Source organism: Helobdella robusta (assembly GCF_000326865.2).
Source record: "Helobdella robusta unplaced genomic scaffold HELROscaffold_21, whole genome shotgun sequence".
NCBI classification, from domain to species: Eukaryota; Metazoa; Annelida; class Clitellata; order Rhynchobdellida; family Glossiphoniidae; genus Helobdella; species Helobdella robusta.
In genome coordinates this window covers 676,028-701,586 of record NW_008704124.1, presented here as the reverse complement: position 1 = coordinate 701,586, position 25,559 = coordinate 676,028, and the positions used below count along the sequence as shown (strand labels likewise).

Here is a 25,559-nt window from a genome sequence, read left to right as displayed (position 1 = left end):
CGGTTGGATGGAGCGTTTTGTGTAATCAATATTGTAGATTCCTAAACATTTTTAACAGTATTTTTATTGCGTTTGCTCAAATGCTTTTTCTTTGATTCAATATTGATAAACTTATAACAAATCAAGCCTTACTAATTTCGTGTACATTTCAAATAATTAAACTAAAAAGAAAGTGAACAAATGATCTATCACCCATTTCTTGTTTCTTCTTGTCCATCATCATGTTGAACATAGCTGATACTTCATCAGATTTGTTCTCGTTCACCATTTCACCGAGCAAACCTTTCTTGATTTCTGATAAGTACGAGAGCTCACCGATCACCTGGTTGTTTTCAGAAATTTAAATAAAATGTATCCAAAACAGTTTTATGACATTGAGCGTAGTTTGAAATAATAAAATCCATTTTCGATGTCGATGCATTGCCGTCTTCATTAATTTTATTAAATCCATCTGCTCCCATAATTATCCTTGCGTTCATCTTTCATTTTGCGGTTCCCAATGCAACGATCACTATCATCATCACCATCATCATTGTCATCATCAATATCATCATCACCATTGTCATCATTATCTCAACGTCATCACCAAACCTGGCTCCTCATAAGTTTAGTTTTCGGATAATTAGTGAAATGGACAAATGCATGCTTTCCGTTCTTGGTGATCCATGGGTGAGTTTCAACTTCAGCCAGTGGAATTCGAAGTTGTGATTGAGGTTCAATTAGTTGATGGAGTAAATTTCGGCAGTCTGGATGTCAATATTCAAAGTAAAGTTGATGTGAGATTTCAAATGATAGTTTGACTCTTGAGTGAACATTTTATCAAGCGAGGTGAAACAGTGTAGATGAGCTCTCGCATTTGCTTAAGAGCAGGAAACAAGATTGAAAGACTTTAACATTGAAAGCACCATTAATAGTCACAATTAATTTTCAAATTTTGTGATTTTAATTCGTGGTTGAATCCGTTATTTAAATTTTTCATTCAAACATAATAAATGAACATTAAATACCTAATAGAAAATCATTAAAATCATTGATAGGATGAACTAACTTGGCGTCAGTGCTTGCATTTCTTTTTCGTGGACGGAGGTGAGCCCCTTTTGAATCATCTGCATCATATTGTGTCGGTGGTACTCCTCGCTGCTTGAGAAGCAGAAGGGCAGCCTGCCCAACATCATGGCATACATTATCACACCCCTGCAATTTTCATTCAGCTTAAGCACCTCTATCAAGTACAAGCATAGTTCAAAACTTGTTTCTTTTAAAATTCTTTTTTAAAGTACTAGTTAACGTAATGAAATCAAATTAATTAAAAACCGATTGATTTTTGTTTACAAAAAACTGATCAAATATAAAATATTTGATTTTGTTGATGGTCTGGTTTAAATTAAATAAGAGAAACAAAATTTCATCACAAATTAATTAAAAAGTTCTACATACAGACTCCAAACATCAATTTCAGGCCCGTAAGTTTTTCCAGGGACAAAAAGTTCGGGTGCTGCATATTCGGGAGAGCCACAGTGGGTCTTGAGGGGGTCGTGTTTGCGGTAGATGTTGCTTAAACCAAAATCTGAAAATTTAAATTTAATTTTTAACTCAATTGTTAACGAATGCTTTATATAATGTATAATTGGAATAGAAAACCAGATCAATGAAATTTAAAAAAAAACATTACTCCACTGACCTATGAGCTTTATGTTGTGTTTGGGCTCATCTAACAATATGTTCTCCATCTTTAAGTCTCTGTAAAATAAATACATAGTGGCAAACAAACCAGGTCTCCATTTAAATTATATCACATATCTGTTTTTTTTAGAATTTAAAATTACCATTTTACTTTCATTTTTAATAAAATATTTTACGCATATGATGTGAGAGAATAATTTAATAAATAATAAATGTACAATTTTTGAAAGGTTACTAAGGAAAAGTCAATAAATAAAAATTACAGTTTCAGATAAAAGTTTGACAACTTGTTATCAGACATACAGATTAGTCCTAAATTTCGTACTTTAGTATATAAAAGAATATTACAATTTATTATAAGGCCGATGAAGCCGTTTGTGATTTGTTAGGTTTTGTACAAAGTTTTTAGTACAAATGATACACAAATATATAAAAATGTATTCAACGTATCAGTGCATCAATTATACAAGATACAATGCGAAGAGCCAAGAGTTAGACCACTCCAAGCGCAAATGCAAACGTGACGTTGAAAGGCAGAAGGAGATTTCATTTTTATTTCATTTTTGAAAGGTTTCTCAGTAATCCTATTGTGCACAAAAAATAAACATATACCTGAAACTTTCTCTTTGCTAGTCTGTCTTCGGAAGAATGCACAAAAGAAGAAAAAGAAGAAGATAACAAAACACGTAACTGAACAAGACAAGCAGATTTAAAGTGCTTCTAGTCGACTTTCCTATATATATTTTTTAACATTTTTGTTTTTTTTTTTATAAATTCAATTTCAAAAACAACCGCAAACTTTAGGTTCCATTTTATTTAGCATAATTATTATTGTTTACATTAAAAAAGGGATTGTTCACGTTAACAAATAAAGAAAATTGAAACCCCTGAAGAAAGCTAGAAAGGAGAAACAAACTAAAGAGAAAACTTTATTGAGCATTGAATTAAGCAGCTGAAGCAGCTAGGGACAGCAAGCAACGTAGCAGACAACAACTTGGAAGCAGCTACACGAACGTAGTTGCGTGAGATTTATGATGGTAATTAATCTTGCTTAACTTTAATTACTTTGAACACTAGCTGGGCAACAACCAGGCTCAAAGTATCTGGCAATACACGTGTCTGTGCTATGCGTAATTAATGACTTGTGTAATGTTAATGGGGTGGGTATCTGATGTTAATAGGATATTTGGCGTTAGAGTAGCATCTGGTAGTGAAGTGGTACCGCCTGATGATAGCAGGCTAGATGAATTTTCCATGGCTTTAATGTTGAGAGGGCAGCATGTGGACACACCACAGAATACTTACACACGTGCATGCAAACATACAAAAAAAGGCACACTCATGCGACTTAACGAAGCTTCATGTTACGACAGCGACCAAGCCCTAATATAACTGTTGGTTGCACTTACTCTACGTTCCATACTCCCTCATTTACAACATGGACTTATTTACGTATATCAATGTGTATATATTTTTTTTATAAATGTTTGTGAATATGTTAATGTAAACAGTATAAGGGTATGATTGTAAATAAACACTATTACCGTCAATATAACCACAACCAGCATGCATAATTGGCATCAAGTTGAAATGAGTTTTAAGTTTAATTGAATGTATATAATAAGAATGTTTTAAAAATTTAATAAATTTAATGGATATATTTTAGTAATTGCAGACCAAGGTTGTGATGACCCGGTTTGAATGCAGAAAGATCCAAGACCATATTATCATATTTAGAATTGTCAGTTGCATAACGCACTGAATCTTTATTAACGTGAAAGATGTGAGCGCTGCTAAAAAAGCAAATAACAAAATAAGAAAACTTCGATGAACTGCTTTCCTCGCCCCTCACTGACACGTAGTCACGTGTTTGTTGTAAGAAGCTCATCGCACCGTTTTCGTGTGGAAGCATGCCGTGTGGAAGCAAGAACGCTCGTAAAGCCCGCAATGGTATAATCGTGATTTCGTTGTAACATGGAACAGCAATGAAAAACTTAAAACTGCATTTGGTTTCATTCAAAAAAAAATTTGCAGTATACAACAAGGTTTAAGAGTATGTTTACAAACATAAACATAAACATGCTACATTCTTCTCGTTTAATAAATTGAAATAATGAGCCATCAAAATATTGCAAACTCACATAAATATCTGCCAGTGTGTGAGTGTATGTGTAATTTAAGAAAAATGTACGAGGTAAGTGTAAACACGTGTGTATTACAACTTGTATTTATTTGTATGTACTGTACACCGAGAATAATACGCAGGCAGACGTGGTGTGTACGATTCATTGCTCGTTATAATGCGCTCGTAATGCAAGTCGGAGATGTTTGCCTGATGTTTCTGTTTCCTTGCTCGCTTGTTTGCTTTGTTTGCCTGCGAGATTTATTGCCAATTATTTGATTCTTGTTGATAGCATATTTTTTTAATGCTCAGAAAATTAAGATATTGCAATATTTATTCTTAATGTTATATCCAACAAACTTGACCAAGAGAAACATCCATTTGACGGCAAATATCGTATAACATCTTGAATGAATGTGCTGAGAAAGGTAGATGATCGGCTGTATATTACATGTGCAAATGTAAATACTCAATATTTTGTGCATTTAAATTGTTAGTACTTAAGTCGCAGAAATTAATGTGTGGCAGCTATCAAAAGCAAGTTCATGGAATTACGCTCAAGATAACGTTTGGCAAGATAAATTTTTAAACCAAAATGTTTGAAAAAAATGTTGTTTTGTTTTGTTGTGTGTGTTTTTATTTTTTTATGTAGCATTTATGGCATTTATATTTTCTCATATTCGTAAACTGTTGTCTACAAGAAGAGCGAATCAATGATATCTCTCCTTTATGATGTTCTCGTTCTATAATAATGTTCACCCTGGTTTGCTCGTTTGTGTTTTGTTTGTTTGTTTGCTTGCTGTGAAACAACAGCAAACATAGGAAATGTGGAAAACTAATGAAAAAGTAGATAAATTAATTAAAACAAAAAAATAGAATAAACAAAAAGCTAAAGAACAAAAAAAAACGAACAAAACTGATCAGTGGAGTTTTTTTTGCTTCAGAGAGTTTGTGAGTTTTTGCAAAAACCGAATTGTCGTATTTGTTACAATTTTGGTTGGATTAAAATGTTGTTGAAGTTGTTGTTTTTTTTATAGAAGCACTTGGTAATGTTGTTGCTATTATTAATTTTGTTATTGTCATTGTTGTAGTTGATGTTGTAGATGTTTTTGTTGTTGCTGTTGTTACGGCTGTTAATGTTTTGTGGGTGGTTTTACAAAGCTGTTGATGTAATGTTATTTTTATATTATGTTGCCATAGTTAGAGGTGTTATTTTTTAAGTTGATATTTAAATATGAGGTTGTATGCATACAAATGAATACTGATACATTATCTGTGTTGTTGTCAAGTCGTGATTGCAGATGTTTCGAGGTTGTTTGATGTTTTTTGGTGGTTTTGCTTTTATTGGGGATCCTGTAAAAATGTCATTGAGGTTTTTTATGGTCTCATTATTTTATGTCCGTCGTTGTTATTGCTGTTAATTTTTAGTAATAATTTGCTTTCGTATTTGTTTTTGAGATTTTTGTTGGTGTTGTTAATGTTTTAAAAGCCTGAAATTAATTAATGTAGTTTTGTGGTTGTTGATGTTTTATTTTACTTGATGTTATTTTGCTTGTTTTGATGTAATTTGTGGGATCGGAGTTGATAGTGATGTTTACATTTAGGAGTTGGTTGTGTTTTTGCTATTTTTGTTGTTATGGTTGTACATGTGGTTGTTATTTTCCTTTTTTGGTTGTTTGTTTTGTTATTTTTTGTTGCGGTTGGGTTTTTGTTGTTGTTTTCTCCCGATGTAGATATTTTTATCCTTTTTAATTTCTTACCGTTATTGATTGTGTTGTTTTGTTAGGTTGTTGATATTTTTTAAATCATTTTGTTTGAACTCCTGGTACTAATGACATCGTTTGTTTTTCATTAATTAAATTTAAGGTTTGAGAATAATTTTTATAATTTGGTTCTTCTTTTTTGACGCTAACATTTTTAAACATTTTTTGTTTGTTTGTTTGTTTAATTAGATCAGTGAGAATTCAGTGTAAAAATTTTGTGTTTTTGGGGGTAAAAATCACAAAAGGCCGATGATTTTGAATTCATTGTTTCATTCAATTTAAAGCTTGAAAACATGATTTTTAGAATAAATTCAATAAAATTTCAAATTTCTTTTTTGTATGACATAATTATAATAAAAATTATTTTGGAATAAATTTGTTCATTTGTAATCTTGAACAAATTTTTTATGGGCCAATTGTAAATTTGATAGTACCCTACATTAAGTTTCAACTGATGAATAACTTTAATGATTTCATCAGCATTCGTTACTTATAGTATTTTTTTATCAGCTGGATGTTTTGAAACAATCGTAAATCCCCAATATGGTCAAATTTAAAGTACACTTTTCCAATGACCAGACATACAATCAATTTGTCGATGCGGTAGTTTATTGGTGTAAATTTATATAATTTTGGAATAATTTTTTATACAATTTTCATTCTATTAATTTATTTTTTATATTTAATTGTTTATGTAAGTATTTGAAATTGTTTTGTATAGAAGTTTTGTTAGAAATGTTTCAGGCCTAGCCAAATTAAACCTACAATTGCTTGCCATCGATGAACAAATGCTGATCAAAATTTCAGAGTTCTTCCGCAATTTGTTGATAATTTTTAACCTTTAACTTTTTATTCAGGTTTATATATTGCAACACAGTTATAAATTATATATAGAAAAAACAAAGTAATATTAAGAACTGATAGGACCAACCTGTGAATGACTGATTTCTCGTGGAGGTATGCTACGGCGGACAGCAGCTGTCTGGTGAAGAATCGGGCTGTTGTTTCATTGAGGCGACGATTCTCCTGCGATTTGACAAAGTCCAACATGTCTCCTCCAGTGGCATACTCGGTCACCAGGCAGTACAATGTGGACGCCTGAGTGAGGTTCATCGATGAAACATTAAGTAATTATTGGAGGTCAAATTGATTTCATGCCTGTCTTTCCTTTTAGTTACAACTTTCAATATTGTATATCCTTTTTTTTGGATAAAATAGCATTATGCTAACATGTGTCTATAAAAATAAATTTCTCTTTCTTATATTATTAATTGGTCTTGCAATGTAATAAAGTTAAAAAATTACGTTGAGTTATGTTACACAAGAATAGCTTGAAAAAAATACACAAAAAAATTTCCATGAAAAACCCCTAATAAATTTTCAAAAAAAACCGTGTCGGAACAACATTAAAAATTTCTTTAAACGATCCCGGTTGGGCTAGTTCAATTCGAATAATAATTCTTATGGCTGTGCCGACTATGGCAGCTCAAGCCCCAAACATAAAGTATAAAGTTCCAATGTCTTTGTGATATATATTTCTAATAAAGTTAAAAAAATAGGTACACAAGAATCAAAATTATTCATGGCGAAAAGCGTGGTCAAACATTATATGCATATTTAGTTCCATCAATTAGATTATAATTATAAAATTTGTTTAAATGATCCAATATCAAAAAAGGTTTCAACAATTTTCATATTTCAAATTTTTATTCACAATGTCTGTCATCCTGAAATAACGTGAAAACTTCGCTGTCGGAGTTGAAACAAAAATTGCACGAGCACATCGTTAGCCGCGATTTTAAGTCGGCAGTAACTTTCCGGATGAAACATTTTGTGATTTTGAAGATGCGGGAGACGAAGAAGGCTGCTAGGAATAGTGCGAGCCGCAGTAGGTGCTGGATAGGCTCTCCCTGGCTCCGTCGTACTTTTGGATTCACAAAAGCAGATATGCAGTAGGAACATTTGTAAGATGAATTGACGACAGATACATTAAAATTTGAAACATACTGAACTTCTTCCATATTTATGTTCAATTAAAAATAAAACATCATTTTGGACTTTTGATTTCAATAGAAATAGCTAGGCAATAACTTTTTATTATTTTTTTATTTTTAATCACCCACGTCTATACATTCTTTAAATTTTAATTAATTTTAAATTTTAGGCGAAATTTTAAGGTTTCTTATTTTGAAGTTGTTGTTATGAAGCCGAACACGGATAAGTGTATTTATTTTTTTTTTCTTGGCTTCTTCCACATCAAATCAAATAAAAATAATTTACAACGCTGTAAAGCGATTAAATTATTTCAGAGCGTACAAAAATTTTCCTTTCAAAAATTTTCCAAACAGTTAAGTTAAACTTAATAATTACGGGATAAAAAAAAATATTCCATCACAAAATGGACAAACGAACATTACGTAAAATACTTTCCCATTGTAATTGTAGAAAAAAAACACCAGATTAATTTCCTCTCAGTTAATTTCCATACCACAAAACATGCAATAGTGCAAAATAAAAGGTCAGATTGCATCGTTTAACGATGGTATGTCACATGGGATTGTAATAATAATGTTTGTAGGCGTGTATAACTATTCTTCAGATGTCTCAATGGAAGACGTTAAAAAATCGCACATGGCACATTTTAACGTTCTCGATTGGGCAAAGTTGATGTTGGGTAGAGTAGAGTACATTCATCAAGTAAACAGGTGCAATTAGAAGGGAGGTAGCTTTTTATTTGGGTATGACGCTATGATCATTCTATCGTCTATCTGGTGACGTTAACTGTTTGTAACATTATTGAAATTTGTTAAACGCTTGTGCATCATAAAATATGATTCACAATTTTATAAAATAAGTTGCGTTGTTGAAAAATAAAATTTCTGGCTGAATGATGTTTTCATTTTAAAAAATGAATCTTACAGGACACAAATGAGTGATTCTATGGCTTTGCTTATAACTATGGTTACATCAATGAATTCAGCAGCTTCTTGTTTATCGTATTTTAACGTTTTAATTTATTGATAATCATCATATATCATTAGAAGCCTCACCACAAACATCTCCAATACCAAGCACGCATCAGACTGCTGTCATGGTAGACTCTTGCACGTGATGGCACAGCGGAGGTTCCCCGAAGCATACAGTCATAATGTTGGAAAAGGACTGCAAAACTGTTATCAAACCACAGCCATTCCTCTTATATGCAGGATACTAGTTTTCAATATTTGGGATGTCTGGAATTTCATAACGTCATGTAGACCTTATGCAGGCCATAGAGCGGGTACGTGTGTGCAAGTATTGTGCCTGCTGGTATAATCAATTTTAATAAAGGAATAGGAACGTTAAACTGTTGAAATAAATAACAAGACATGTTTTGTTGCAGTTGAATCCCGCTGGATTCGGTACGAAACAAGAAAAGCGCGCGAACACTGCTGCAGTTTTAAGAAAATCTTGCGCACATAAACAGAGCACTAATTTTATCCATTCCTGTGTGAGAGAAATCTGCGTGAATGCAACGTTCGCTTCTATCTTGATGTGTTTGTATGTATAATTGTGAACTTTATGCCAAGATACTTTTAAAAAACTAACTCTAACCCCGTAAACATCACACCACTAGATTTTTAAAAACTAAATCAGTTTTCTGAATCAGAATGTAACAATTGTCTAAATAACTTTTACAAGGTTTATAAACGCAGATTCATAACTGCCACAAGTCATGCACCGTATCGTGTTAAATCTTGAAACATCTACAGTACATGTAAATTGTAGTATATGAACACTGAACAGGCATAAAAACATCAGTAATTTATTTAAAATGCTTGAATGCTATCTGTCATCTTTCCTTCAATGAAGTTTTCAGTTTTGAAATGACACTACAAAACAATGAAAAAAAATATGAAAACTTACGCTAAAAATTAACATCAAACACAAGCAACACCATTTTTTTTCGGAGCAAAGCAACTGTATTTATAAACTTTAAGTACATCGCCTTGTGTTGAGTTTATATATATATATATATATATATATATATATATATATATATATATATATATATATATATATAATAAATACACATGTATTGTATGTTACATGAATGTATATACACATACGTGTGCGTGTTTATGTGTAAGTGTACAAAACAGAGAGAGAGAGAGAGAGAGAGAGAGAAGAGAGGAGAGAGAGAGCAGGAAAATAAAGCAATAAGCAAACATTGGCGTGTTGCCGGGACGTACGTGCGTCATTATAGGATACCCACGTGTACCTTGTGTTATGTGTGTGTGTAATTGATATTCAATAGGGGCCCAAGTATTTGCGAGACATGTTGAGAGGTCATATTTTCTCCTTTTTTCTGTTCTGTTCACGTTTCAGCTGCAGACGTTTGCCGTTCGCTATTATTCGCGGTTTTTTTTTATTAATTTTGTTTGGTCTATTACAGTTGCTAATCTTACTTCTTTGTTATTTTTCAACTCTGGTTTAACATTAGTTTCGCTCTTAATCATAATATTTTGTATTTTTTTAATTATCGCTACTTCATCTTTTCATTGATATTATTTTATCTTATTTGATAGTTCGCCGCCAAACCTCGTAAAATTTATTCACTTGATTTTTTTTCGTTCTCCTCGTTAGCTCGTGTGCTACTCAACTGCAGTGTTCAGTTCAGAAATGCGATCATGAAAAATTTTTACTTCATGTTCTTTGTGAAATAATACTAAATAAAATGGTCGAAATGTAGGATCACCGGAATAAATTGCTGATGGATACGATGCAATCACTGTAATTATAACTCCATGCATCACTCGCATGCAGTTCTCCAGATAGCAATTAATAGAATCGATGCTATTTCCTTCTCGTTATTTTTTCTGATTTTTTCTCTCTAGATGCCAGAAAAACGTGTTGTAGACTTAATGACATTAATTTGCAACGTGACTTGAGCGAGGAGGGCTTGTATTTTTGGCTGTTCATTATTTTCTCTTGCCCACATCAGGCTGATATTTACCTAGAAGAGGATGAGGATGAAGATGGCAGGCTGTCATATTTGCTTTGCTATATTTAGTAGCGATGTTAATGAGTTTTGTTAACTTTGTTAAGGGTAGGTAGGATCAATATTTATCATTCAGGCGAGTTATGCCGTCAGGTTATTTAAAAATCGGTAACACAATATTTAATTATTTGCCGGTTTTTATTATAACAGTTGGTACAAGAAAAAATTTTTTGAAGAAAAATAATTAAATTATGATGACACTGTCAACCAATTGTTTGTTTTAAATCGCCTGCTGTGAAATTTTTTCTTGAATTTTAAAACTTTCGTCAGATTTGGATGGATTATACAATTAATTATATTTAACGAATAACAACCCATTCCATGTAAAAGTCGAAAATGATGAATGATATTGGTAGTTACTGATATGTTGAAGATAGTTAAATAAGGCATCCACACAATGCGTTCATATTTACGTGCTCATATCCTGTGAATATCAAACTCTGCAATAATAACTTATCACCTACTTGTAACTACTGCTGCAAATTTTTATTCAAATCTCAAACAAGGCTGTATTTTATAAGAAAATTAATTAAAAAAAAACCACCAAGCAAAGAAGAAATTTTTCAAGATTTTGAATTCAACAAACGTTTCATAATTTTATTGTTATTGTGTTTGCTGTTGACGTTTTTTGATAAAATTTACAATTCATTTGTTGATAATTAAATGCCTATATGTTGAAAAAATTAAATGTTGAATCCAAACACAACGGACGATTAAATGAATGAATGAATGAATATATAAATAAATGAATGAATGAATGAATGAATGAATAAATGAATGGATGAATGACGAAGCAATCAAGTGCTGGATGATTGCCTGGTTGGCACGTGTTAATGTCTTTAAAGTGCCCGATGCATTCCAACCTCCGATCCCTTCACTTACTTGACAGGTTACAAAAAAGTTGTTGTTGCTGTTTTCCAACACTTCTTCAACTCTTCCTTTCAAATCAAATAATTAATTTTTAATGAAAAAGTGATTAAAAAGTTATTTCAACATTAGAGCAGCAAAACAACAGATGTAACAAAATCTATTTGACATATTCATGATATTCAACTATACTGAGATTGCAAGTGCTAGCATACATGCATATGCCTAATTAGCTACGTGCCACCCAGCTTTTTAACGTTTCCACAGCCATTCTGAAGTTGATTTATATCAAATGTGTTTCTTTTTTCAAATAAATAATATCCGCCGTTCTTTTAGATGAAGATTAATCTGCAATTTTCGCTATTTTGAAAAATTAAATTTCTTGACAAAATAATTTACTTTATAAATTTGACCAAACAAGCAACTCAACTTTAAGTTAATGTTAAGTTAGTAGAGTTAAAAATATTTAAAACAAAACTTTCTTCATTTTATTCAAACTTAAAATTTCTTCAAAAAACTAAATACAATACCATTAAACAGACAGACAAACAAGTGGTTGTATACATAAATTTTTTCCCTGCCGAATAAAAACATCATAATATTATTTTATGTTAATATTATGTTTCCAAATTTTTTTATAATTTATGGGACGGTCACCGAAGTATTTGCTCTGGACTGCAGACTTCCCAGCAGCTGACATGTTTACTCAAATATTTTTTGCATCGAGTGTGTAATAAATTAAAACTTCAATATCGTAACTTCCAATAAAAACATAAAGTCTGGGAAAGTAAAAAATTACGAGCACAATAAATTTTCATAATATCTTGAAGTGTTTTCTAATAAAAAAAATTCTGCGACTTAGAGGAATAAATAACGTTTACAAAAAAAACAACACATGCTAAACACATGCTAAACATTCAATACAATATTACCATGTTTCATATATATAATTTGTAAATAAAAAATTGAAAAAATTATTTCAGTATCATGGTATTTTTGTCATTTTGCTCACTCATAGACGAAAACACATTTTTCGTGATAGGATTCATGAATCACCAGCTTTGCGCATTTTGCTTATTCATAATTCCAGTAAGTTGATGGCAAACAAACAAGCGATAAATAAGCAGTAAGTTGATGGCAAACAAACAAGCGATAAATATAATACACATTACAATACCTTTTAGTGAAATGATGTTAATGTAGGTGTAAATGTTTGTGTAAAATAAATAAATAATTCTATTTAAAATCATAAAATTTCATACTACAGATTTTGAATGCTAAAAAAGTAATGTAGAAATAATTTTTAAATAGGTATGTAAGAGTGACACCTCTATGTGAACCATTGCCAGTAGTGCCAAACAAATCTTTGAACCGTTAGCCTGGCGATGATATCTCCACTGGTGTGTCGTGTATAAATTTTCATTTTTGTTTGTTGAACGAACAACTGTTATTTTATTCCAAATTCAACACAAACGACCGCATGCGAATAATTTCAGATAAGGTTTTATTTGTTTCAAAGCATAGTTATTATTTCGAATGGTTAAATATCAACCATAAAAATATTTTCAAACATACTTTGCAAATGATTGTTGAACAAGATACAATTGTAAACATTCGTTTTTCAATTTTTTATTGAATTCACGAAACAAAAAGTTTTAAAACGTTACTCATTGTGATTTTGCTTGCAGAGAAAAATTTTAAAGCGTAAGCCGAACACAACTGGTCATTTTAGCAAGCACATTAAAAATTGAATTAAGATTAATGTTACAGAATTAGGAATGTCACGTTCGAAAGAATGCTAGATTATTTAGCGATTTTTTACATAAATAATAATTTATTAACGTCTGTGCTTTCCATTTACATATTTATTTTCCATGTTTTTTAGACAGTTCATTATTTGTTTTTATTTATTGATTACAAAAGTTATCTAATTGTTAGCAAAGGAATATATAGTTCTATCATACATTGTTACAAATACAAATACTTAAACTAACAAACAAGCAAACAAACATACAGACGTACATACGTACAAACAAACAAAAGAAACAAACAAACAAATAAGCACAAATACATGGAAACAAACATCAGTGCATAAATATTTTGAGAACATCGCCAGCAAGGGTAGCTAACATGTTACCTGTCATCGTGCAACTGAACACCAACACATGCTCCCACGTTCAACCAGTAACTTCCTATTTAAATATCTGTTTTGTTGTTTAGTACATCAACTTTTTTTGTAACGTTTTTAAAAGATCTGTTAATTATCAAAATCCAAATTTTAATATTAACCTTGCAATATTCATTTCCATAATTATCAACTATGAAATAAATTTTTACTTTAAATTAAAATTATTCACGTGAATTAGCAAATCATTAAAAATCTATCAATAGATATAAATGATGCCGTTAAAATCTTTTAGGATAATGATGGTAATCATAATGATGGTATTCAAATTATGATAGGCTTTATCATATTGAAAGTGATGAAGATAACATGTTTGGAGAATGTTAAAATGATGAAGTTGACTTGGTATCCTACTTAAGTCTTCATCTTTCTTGCGAGCATTTGTTTTCTTAGCAGCCTAATTAATCAAACTTCTGGTACCTGACGACGTGTATGTGTCGTCGTCGTTGTGTATTGGTTCGCTTTATTTTATTCTTCTTAAAAATTATCCTATTAGTTCTTATTCAATGAAGCTTTATTTTTCTAGAGAGGTTTACAATATTTTTACTATCTTAAACCAAATTATGTTATGTAATTTATATATTATTAAAATTCAATTTTAGCACGCGTATTATTCAAAATCTGAATTTTCAATTCTTGTGCTGATGAGAAAAGACCAGGACAATCATTTCTGCTTTGAAAAGTAGAAAATGGGATGATTGATGACCATATTTATCGTTTCAAAAACTCAAAAAAATTTGATGTGACTTATTCAATTTAGAAATAATTTATTTTGTGAAAAAACGATTTACAAAATTTTATTTTAAAATCTTATTATGTAATTGTCAAAATTAATTTTTTTTCTCAAGCGATGAAATTACGCTCCAGGAAATTATGAAAAAATAAAAAAAATTTTTTTGTCGGATAAATAAAATGAATTTGCAAAGTTAAAACCTGAAAAACTTATAAATTGAAAAATAACGTAAAATAAAAAACCAAAACACAAAATTACGGAAAATAAAATTTAAAATGAAAAAAAATATTTTAGAGAGAGTGGATTGTTGGATTGTCGTGTGTAGATTAGTTTACTCTAAGAAAATTAAACAAATCACATTAGCAGTTCAGGTTCTACAGTGGCACATGCTTCAAAGCACATCACCCACGCAACAACTCCAGACTCCAAACATGTTTAGGTGAAAATATGTTTCGAGCCATTGAAATAATAATGCCTGTGATTTGATTAGCAATGATTTGATCATTGCTATCGAAGATGATTTTGAATAAAAAAAAACTTGTAAATATATATAAAATGAATGAAATGTTGGCAGAAGTATGAGGCTAGTTTGGGGACTTAATGCCATTAGATAATCCAATAAATATCAGCAATCTGCTCACCGCGCCAGCCTCCTTCCTACCTCACCGAACTTTCTGAGATCACGTGATCCTGTACGCTTGTATGCGCGTGTGCTGGTGCTTGTATGTGCGAGATTGCCTGTGTCTGTACGTGTTTCAATGCTTGAGGTTGTTTGTGTGTGTGTGTATATATATATATATATATGTGTGTGTGTGTGTATATATGCGTGTGTGTGTGTTTGTGTTGGTGTCTGTACTTGTGTGTACACTTGTATGTCGATGTATTTAATTTTGAGTAGTGGCGTAATTAGATTGTTAGAAGCCCAGTTTAAAAACGGTGGTCACTGGCAAAGTAAGAAAAAGACAGTAGGAGATGACTAAATCAGATATTTAGTTCTAATTTCTTAGTGCTGTTAAGACATCTTTCGGATTCTCGGATAATTGTTTTGCACACGATTTGAAGGTAAGAGAAATCGGATGTTAATCAGTCTTGTACACTGTAGTAAGTTTCATGACCATACGTTCTACGTCTGCTTCTGATAAGTCTATCAAGTGCTGTGGAAACAAAAATGGAAATAAATTGACAATTGCCTGAAGAGATTCAAATCAAGTTTTTAGTTGCCATATAAATGCGTCAACAAATTAAAGATAAAAATTAACTCTAAATAGTCTCTCTCTCTCTAAATGTATCAGGAGGTCTTTCAAGACGAGAATCATTCGATATTTCATCAGAAAATTGTCCGCCCGATATCTTGTGACTTAATTTAATCATTATTATTGCAAAATAAAATCTGAAATTTTACTAAAAAAAAATCGAAGTTGTTGAATTAACATAACTTCTGTAGTAAAACGATTGCGAAAAGGGGAAAAGTTAAATGAAGACGTCAATAATGAAATGTAGATGAAAAATGAATCCAACGATGAGAACCAAAACCTTTACGATAATGAACCATAGAAGTGAACATAATTTAAAACAGTTATACATGTAACAAAACAAAGATTAAATTAATGTTTTATTAGAGATATTAAATTAATTAAAAATATCATATACAACATTAATTTCATACAGACTTTTACTAATTATTTTTCATTTTTCAAGAGGGCCCTAGTTCAACAAACCTGTGGTCCCTAGGCCACTGATTTTGAGCACACTTATGAATTTACTTGAGAACACTGACTAATATTTGTACGAATTTACAAATGTGTTTGTATTGTGATTAAATGCAAATTTGTAAATGTTTATTCAAACGGCCATCACTTTGTTTGCAGAGCAACGCATATCAGCTATATACTGGATGTGAGTGCATTTACGTTTGAATTACAATGCAACCATGTACTAGAATGTTGACTTTTTTTTAAAATACGATGCCTAGTGTGGAGATTTCACTTTTGTCCGCAATGACTTGTGTTTGTTGCAGGTTGTCATGCCATATTGGTTAGTATGTATACCATGCAGTTACTCTTTGTTAACTCACTATGTTGGATCGGTTTGATTGGTAGCCAACATGCTGCCACCGTCAGCAAATTCACAACAGTCGTGAGGTCTGCACTGGACAGAAAGTGTAAGTGGCTTGATTAAATATTTTCAAGAATAAACGGAATAATGAACCTTAACAAACAAACAAACAAACAAACAAACAATCAAACAAACAAACCAAAGTCTGCATTTGTCAACGCTCTTTAATTAATAAAAGGAAATAAAAAAAATTGTTTTTGTTTCGCTGCACTCCACAGCAAGTGCGTTCGTTGCTTTTTTTATTATCATCAAACGAAACTCCATTGAATTCTTCAAAATATTTTTTTGAGATTTCATGGCTTTTGTTTTTAATCAACTTCTGAAAAATAAATAAACAAATAAAATAAAAAATAGACTAAAAAGTAAACAAATAAATAAATGAATGAACGAACGAACGAACGAACGAACGAATGAATGAATAATTGATTAAAAAAAAGTAAATTTACAATTCTGAAAAATGAAAAAATTCCGCTGCTGATAAAAATAAAATTACGCAACAAAATAAAGATAATAACAGAACAAAATACAAACAAACTACCATGCAACAACAACAAACAACAATAACAAAAAACAACAACATTAACAACAAACAACAACAACAAAGAACAACTCACCACACGGCAACAAGTATGATTTTGTTTTGTTTTGTATTCTAAGATTTCTCATTAGATAAAATTATGCAATATTGTGTGTATCTTTGAAGGAAACTTTTTTCGATTTAAAATGTGATTTTAAATGATTTAAAACACTTTCTGTGATATGCTCTTTGAGATAAGCATAAAAATACGTTAATAAAAATAAAAACACTCGAAAGCCCGAATGAGGGCTGCTATAATGTAATTTCAATTTCGACTGTTCACAGACTGGCTAATGATGACTTGTTGGTTGGGTCTCACTGGATAAATGATTTAATTTAATCGTTGAAACAAAATTCTGCCATAGAAACTAGCTGTAGAGTGTACAAACAACTGCAAGCAGAAATACATTTATGTCCAATGCCCATACCATATTCACCAACACTCGAATATTCAGCAATAAACAACTGAAAATTTTTATAAAAAAAACTTCACATGCAGTAATTGAATTGTCTAAGAAACTTGAGATGCAATCATATTTTATTGCGAAAATACAGTCATTTGTTTACTTGATTAAATTTTTTGGAAAAATTTAATTATGAAATTAAATTTCTTGTTTGACACATTGTGTACTGGCAGATTAGAACAACCTGATTATAATAAAAAATTTGATTTGCAAAAACCCTATTCATATCAGTGTCAAATTTAGTGTGTCGAAATCAAAGAATTTTCCTAAATTTCTAAACAGAAACCATCAGTTGCAACATTTCTGAAACAAAACACAGGTGAAACGAGCTGCAAACAAAACATTTTGGTTCTCCAACTGTTCAATATTTGCTCGTGAGTGATGACAGGCAGTAACGATCAAATTGTGTTTTATGTTCAACAGGTTATGGTTGATAAAGGTTCCTCTTTGTTTATTCATTCATACTTGCATATCTTGGCCAAAGTTGATAGAAGCATCCCAAGTTGTTTTATCTGTGTACGTGAATTTTGCACGCACACATATGAATATAATTATAAAATGTAACCTCGCGAATGTTTGAAAAGTTTATTTAAAACTAAATTAGTGACTCGTTTTCTATGTGCAAGGAATTTTACTGGATATTTAAAAAATTGTTTAAACATTAAATATAATTTAAAGTTTTTCAAATTTATTTGGATTTATAGAATATAGTGAAAGTAAAATATATTATATCAGCATACAGGTTCACTGGCTCATTCAATATTAATATTATCACTGCTGGCTTATTGTATAATGCTAGCTGCCAGTGACTATTTTGAAAACTTCCCAAAAATCTTAAATAAGAATTTGAAAACTTAATATTTCAGCTTGTGGTTTAAATATTTTTTATTTTAAAAATTTGACGACTTATAATTTTTTAATATTTACCAATTTCTGTTTATTAACTTCGACAACTGTACGTGTACGTGTACATATTGTACAAAAGCTGTGGTTTTAAAATTTCAGTACTTAATTAAAATACATTTTATCTGCAGTGGTAATCAAATAAGGATTGTGAGGAGTGATATTCATTGAAGAAAGTTTAGATGATTCATTCAGAGAAACTGCACTTCATGCGAATGCAACCACATGTGCATGTTTGTGTTTGTTGTTTGCCAGGGAACCGCATCATTGATTGAAGATTGGCATAGGTTTAAATCTACAAACAAAAAGATGAATTACAAACTACAAAGTAATCATTTGCTCGTGCATGCCTGTCACAAAACACATAAAAAACAACAGACATATTCTCACGTAAACAAACTTTTAAAATATAAACGCATATCTATGCAAACAATTAATATTAATTCAAGACTTCTATGTATATTTATATTTATGACTTGAGAAAAATTTTGCAAATAATGATAATTTTTAGTTTTAGTAATTGGATTTGAGATCTGACTAACCGGCCAACTTCAATCCGATATTACAAACGAGGTGATAGCCTAAATGGATGAACAAGAGGTTTTTATGATTGCACCTGTAAAATACAGCATCTAAAAAATTCTGAATCGAATTATTAAAAAACGATTAAAACTGTATACATAAATTGAAGAGATAAGTAGGAAACGGATTGAAATCATATCATGATCTCGCATAGTAAATTATCGGACCATATCATGATCTGCCCAAATAAATTCAGTGAAAAACCATGAAAAAATTTTTAGCTTGATTATCAGAGACAAAAATATTTGATATATACAGATGTAGAAGAAAATGTTTTAAAATTAACTATTAATCCAAAAAAAGTTGATGTTTTTTAAAAAGGTTCAAAAATGAAAAATAAAAAATAAAGACATAAAGACATACAACCACTACATACAATAACATTTTAATAGATATAGATATACAAATAATTTTCCCAGTATGTCAACTAAAAATCATGTGAATCAAAATACTAAAGAAAAATTATTGTTATATCATCGTGACCTCCATGCATATTAAAAATAAACTAAGATGTGAGAATATAGATTTGTTTGCAGAGGTGTAAAAATAATGAAGTGCATGAATATAAATAGAATGTTCTGCACATCTCGTAAAGGCCTTCATCATCCATCAACATAAAGTACACCTGCAATTATAATTGGCTGATATTATGAATAACAAACGTTTATCATATGCCTGATATATGGTTGAAATGTATGTATATATATATATATATATATATATATATATATATATATATATATATATATATATATATCAATTAATTAATTAATTAAGTTTAATCAATTTGAAATTATACAAATTATTCATAAACAATGTCTACAAGTTTTATCACAAAAATTATTTATTTAAACCATTGAGTATATTAATTTTTTTGGGCTTTCCACCTAGAGATTTTTTTAGGAACAGATGAAAATTCAGATGAAGATTTTGTGACTAATTTGCAAATGTAAGAGTCAGTGCGATTGCAATTTGAAGCAAAAAATAATAATGTAATTTATTGAACATTGATGTTCAAATTATTGATAAATTTTCACGACATTAAAATATAAAAAGATTTGAACCCAGTGTTGGAACAAGACGATAATTATTAATTATTGCTTGTAAAGATTGTAGGGCCAACTAAAAAAGCAAAAGAAACGCAAAAAAATTCTACTTAAATATTGAGTATTAAGTGACCAGCTACATTTAGTGAGCTTGATCTGTTCCACTTGTCTGTCAATGACATTTAGATAAACAATTTAAACCTTGTACATTGGAATAGAAATCTTAATTTTTTTGCAAAATAACCATCGGTCGGGAAATATGATAGCCTACTGCAGAGCCATTTGGTCAGCGACTGTCTTCTTGTTCTCACTCTTTCTTCATTTCTGATAAATATTCTAATGCTTAAACTACTTTTGCTTTTCCTTCTTTTTAAAACTTTTTACTTTCTTCTCTAACTTTTTTTCAGTCACTCACGATATTCAAGCAGCGAATCTCAAAGCTCATATTGAAAGCGCTGTTGAACATTACGGGATAATGCTCTTCAAATAATTTCATTGATTACGTTATTTACTGATTGAAGCCAGTCAAATGTTAAAATCTATATTTACTTACATGAAAAATTAACTCGTCAAATCATATCAAACAAACAAACACACAAACAAACAATCAAATAACAAAACTAAAAAGCACGCCACTGGCGTGACAAAAAAACGCATTGAGAGGAGCGCACGATCGGGTGATCATCATGAGACGGTAGAGAATCTCATGCACGTAATGAAGTCGCTCGAAGCAAATAATAAAACATTGTTTAGATGCAAATATGAGTTGATCATTCAATTAATGCATAGATGAGTCACAGGCATGGAATGAATGAATGAATGAACGAACGAACAAACGAACGAACGAATGAATGAATGAAGAATGCATTGGATGCAGTTACAGATCTAAGGAGTGGATTGGCCGAGAGAACACGTTATTTGTGTGGACAAATTAGTACAAGTGGTTGTTTGAAAGGATAAAGTAGTGTTTTTGAAAAAAAATTGACATTGCCAGAAAAGTTAGTCCACTGCTGAACATTGAAAAATTTCCGAAAAAAAGTTGTGAAATTTCCACCCCGCCTGGTATTCAACTTTTTGTTAAAAACTCCAACCCCCGGTCGTCAACTACCAAAAAAAAAGAATAAATACACAGATGAATAAATTAATGCATTGATTCGCCTGCATACGTTTGCATATGTTTGCATATAGTTTTTTTCGTTTGATGCGATGTTATGGGTCGAAATTTTATACTGTGTTGTTTTAAATATAGTATATTGCGTTGTTGTGTAGTTGTTTGGTTGTGTGGTTGTGTTGTTGTGAATGTAGAATAATTGTGTTTTTTTATTGTTAAGTTTGTATTGTGGTGTGTTTGAATTGTTGTGTGGTTGTATGGTTGTGTTGTTGTTGTGTGGTTGTGTTGTTGTTGTGTGGTCGTGCGATCGTGTTGATTTTCATATTGATCGTAGTTTTTGTTATGCATTGGAATAGTTACTCGCGTACATGATGTTGTTCTGACGCATATATAAAAAGCATTTTATGTAAAATTATGTATGTGAGTGCGTGCGTGTGCGTGTGTGTTTCACATGTGTTTTGTGTCTACCTTTTTTGCAACGAAACCATGGCTATTGATCTATTAAGCAAATACGAGGAATTGAAAAAAAAAACAGAATTCCAGGGTGAACATTTGTGAAGAAATGACAAATCTTAAGGCATTATTAAATATTACACCATTACACACCACACCATTAAACACACACACACACACACCACACACACACACACATATAAATACTAAGGTACTAAGAAGGAACCATCCAGCATTTCAGCGCACGATGGTAAGCGCCCAGATGGATGCACAGGCACACTAATACCTTGGAGAGCCGGTAGATGTTTGGCGTGGGACGTTACGGCCCCTGGCACCCTTGCCAAACGATATGTAAATCTGACAAGTAACGAATGTAACTTGACCGCAGCCAAGGCAGCGGACGAGAAAATGAAAAAACATGAAAATGCCCTCCCCTCGATGGAATTTTTGCCAATATGTATCGAAGGACCCCAACACCCTTAAATTTCTTAAGGCAATATGTAAATTAATCGCGTCAGATTCGGCGATAGCAGGGAACTGTTCTTCGCAACTAACCACATTTCGTGTTCGTTGCAGCGGTTCCTGCGTGTCTGTGTGTTTGAAAGTATCCAATTTAATGCCGAGGTGTGCGATTAACGACAAATCAAAGTGTTAATCCACTTGTAACTTAATGTTTGAATGTTAAGTGTCTTTCATCATGTTTTGGTTTTAACATACATACATACAAACATGGATACATACATAAATACATACATGTGAGATTTGCCATTGGTTTCAGACTTGGCCTGGTCATTCAAAATAAATACACGTGCCGATGTGGCGCTGGGGCGGGCGAGTTTGGGCACCACGGTTTGGTTTGTCGCCTGGGTGGGGGCCGTCAACTACGTCACTCAGCGCTAAACGAATACATTTGTCGGCTCTTCTCCAAGGTTTCAATCCCGGTTCTCAAGGAACCATCCGGCATTTCTGCGATGATGGTAGGCGCCCGGACGGATGCACACTATTACCTTGGAGAGCCGGCAGATGTTTGGCGTGGGATGTTACGGTCCCTGGCACCCTTGCCGAACGATATGTAAACCTGACAAGTAAAGAATGCGGTTTGGCCGCGGCCAGGGCAGCGGACGAGAAAATGAAAAAATATGGGAACGCCTTCCCCTCGATGGAATTCTTGCCAATATGTATCGAGGTTCTCGGCCCGATGAACCCCAACACCCTTAAATTTCTTAAGGCAATATGTAAAATGATCAGCGTCAGATCAGGCGACAGCAGGGAACTGTTTTTCGCAACTAACCACATTTCGTGCTTGTTGCAGCGGTTCCTGCGTGTCTGTGTGCTTGAAAATATCCAACTGAATGCGGACATGTGCAATTAACAACAAATCAAAGTGTTAATCCATTTGTTACTTGATGTTTGACGGTTCAGTGTCACTCATCCAGTTTTGGTTTTAACATACATACATGCATACATACATACATACATACATACATACATACATACATACATACATACATACATACGTACGTACGTACGTACATACATACATACATACATACATACATACATACATACATACATACATACATACATACATACATACATATATACATACATACATACATACATACATACATACATACATACATACATACATACATACATACATACATACATACATACATACATACATACATGCATACATACATACATACATACATACATACATACATACATACATACATACATACATGCATACATACATATATACAATAAACATACATGTATACATACATACACTCACAAATGTTATTATTTGTCAGGCTGACCTTGTTCATTGGTCGTACAGATTAATTAATTAGTATGTTTTTTTTTGTTTAAAAAAATTCTTGTTTTCTTCTTTATCAACCATCAGTTTTTTTTACATTATTTACAACGTTTTGTAAAAGTTATCTGAGGTTCCTCTAAAGTTTTTTTTGTCAATCATAAAAAAACTATCATTTCTTGAAAAAAATAACAAATGGGTATTAAAAGTTTTGAAATATTTTTCCAACCTACCCATAGCTGACGTCATGTTCTTTTCAATTATAAACAACAACTAAATCATTATCATCTTCTTCTTCTTCTAGAATATTCATCATTATTGGCTTTTGGCTTCATAATCGTTTGATTATGTGAGAGATAAATTTATGAATGAAATCATATGAAAAATATGCTCTTTATTCGAAAAATAAGAATCCTGTTTGACAAATAAAATATTTATTTGCCAGCTTTTGAAAATTGTTATTATTAAATTTGTTGTAATACTTTTATTTAATTAATTTTCTTCTTGGTAGAAATTAAATAAAAACTTAAAAATTTGTCCAAGCGCCTTTTTTGTATTTTATTTATCTTTCCGAGAAAATTTCCAACTTGATAGGTCCTGGCCTGGATAGGTCCAATTTGTCCACACAACACTGTCTACATTTCACGCAACTACACGACATATTTACGTCACATACACATCACATAACATACACATCACATTCACATACACGTCACTTAACAGATACACGTCACATACACATACACGTCACATACACATCACATCAGATACACATCACATCACGTACACATCACGTACACATGTATGGATGTATATACAAATATGCGTGTGTGTGTATATATGTATGTGTGTGTGTGTGTGTGTGTGTGAGTGTGTGTGTGTCGGAAGAACCACACACACACACACACAGACAGACAGAACATTTTGCCACACTTGCACGTAATAAGACTCATACGTTAGAGTTAAGAATATAAGTGGGTTTGAAGAAGGAAGGCGATGATGACGGTGGTAGTGATGAAGACGACGACGATGAAAATGATGATAATGATGATGATGATGATGGTAATGGTGATGATGATAACGATGATGATGATAATCATTATTTTAACATTTGAATGACTGCGTTGAAAATAATGCAAATAAATTCATACAACAATCAAATTGAATGCAATTTTGAGAAAATATAATAACAATAGTGTAGTATAAATCATTATTATTATTATTATTATTACTATTATTACTATTATTGTTATTTTTGTTATCGTTGTTAGCAAAAAGTAAAATTTATTATGACAAATTCCAATTGATGTCAATAAATATTATGAATAGTTTTGAAAGGCTGGTTGAAAGAGGAAGAATGGATGAATGACGGAATGTAATGGGGAGGCAGATGAAAAATTAATGAACGAATGAATGAATGAATGATTGACTGGCTGGCTGGCTGAATAAATATGTGAATAAAGGAAGAGATAAATGAAACGAACAAATGAACGAATGAACAAATGGACAAACGATAGAACGAATGAAAATTATGTTCATGAAAATATAAATTGGACGAATGTATATTCTAGTAATGTTTATTAGGCTTACGTTAACAAATGTCTTGTATCTTAAAAATACGCCCAACAACACTAACATAACAACAAAAGCAGCAGCAGCTGCAGCAATAGCAGCTGCAACAACCGCATTCACAAACAACAGCACGACGACAACGACAACAACAAAACCCTAAAATACTCCGAGACCAACTTTGAGGGTTTCATAGAGTCTGACGATGTAGGGGTGCTTCAGTGTGGACATGATCCTCGCTTCCCTGTGCAAGTTGTTTCTCACGTACTCGTCTTTTATCTTCTTCGTGTCTATTATCTTCAACGCCACCTGGAATACAACAAGTTGAATAACAATCCCTCTGATGAATTAAATAACAATAAATGATAAATGCTTATATAACATGCTGATGTTGTAGTTCTTTAATTAACAATTACGTTAATAACACGTTACATTAATAACATATCACATTAACGACAGGTTGCATTAATGTCATGCCAGCATCAGCATTTCATTATAGTTAGAAATCACATAACCGCAACAAAAT

At 31.6% G+C, this 25,559-nt stretch overlaps 1 protein-coding gene across 1 annotated transcript; it reads right to left on the bottom strand.

Annotated features, from left to right (window-relative positions):
- Nucleotides 1–1,043: 1,043 nt before the first annotated feature.
- Nucleotides 1,044–25,336, bottom strand: HELRODRAFT_77754 (hypothetical protein; the record flags this gene model as incomplete). Its single annotated transcript, XM_009018281.1, has 5 exons — nucleotides 1,044–1,194; nucleotides 1,438–1,567; nucleotides 1,682–1,740; nucleotides 6,500–6,666; nucleotides 25,214–25,336. Coding segments are annotated over 5 exons (630 nt in total), but the record flags the coding sequence as incomplete, so codon positions are not given.
- Nucleotides 25,337–25,559: the final 223 nt, after the last annotated feature.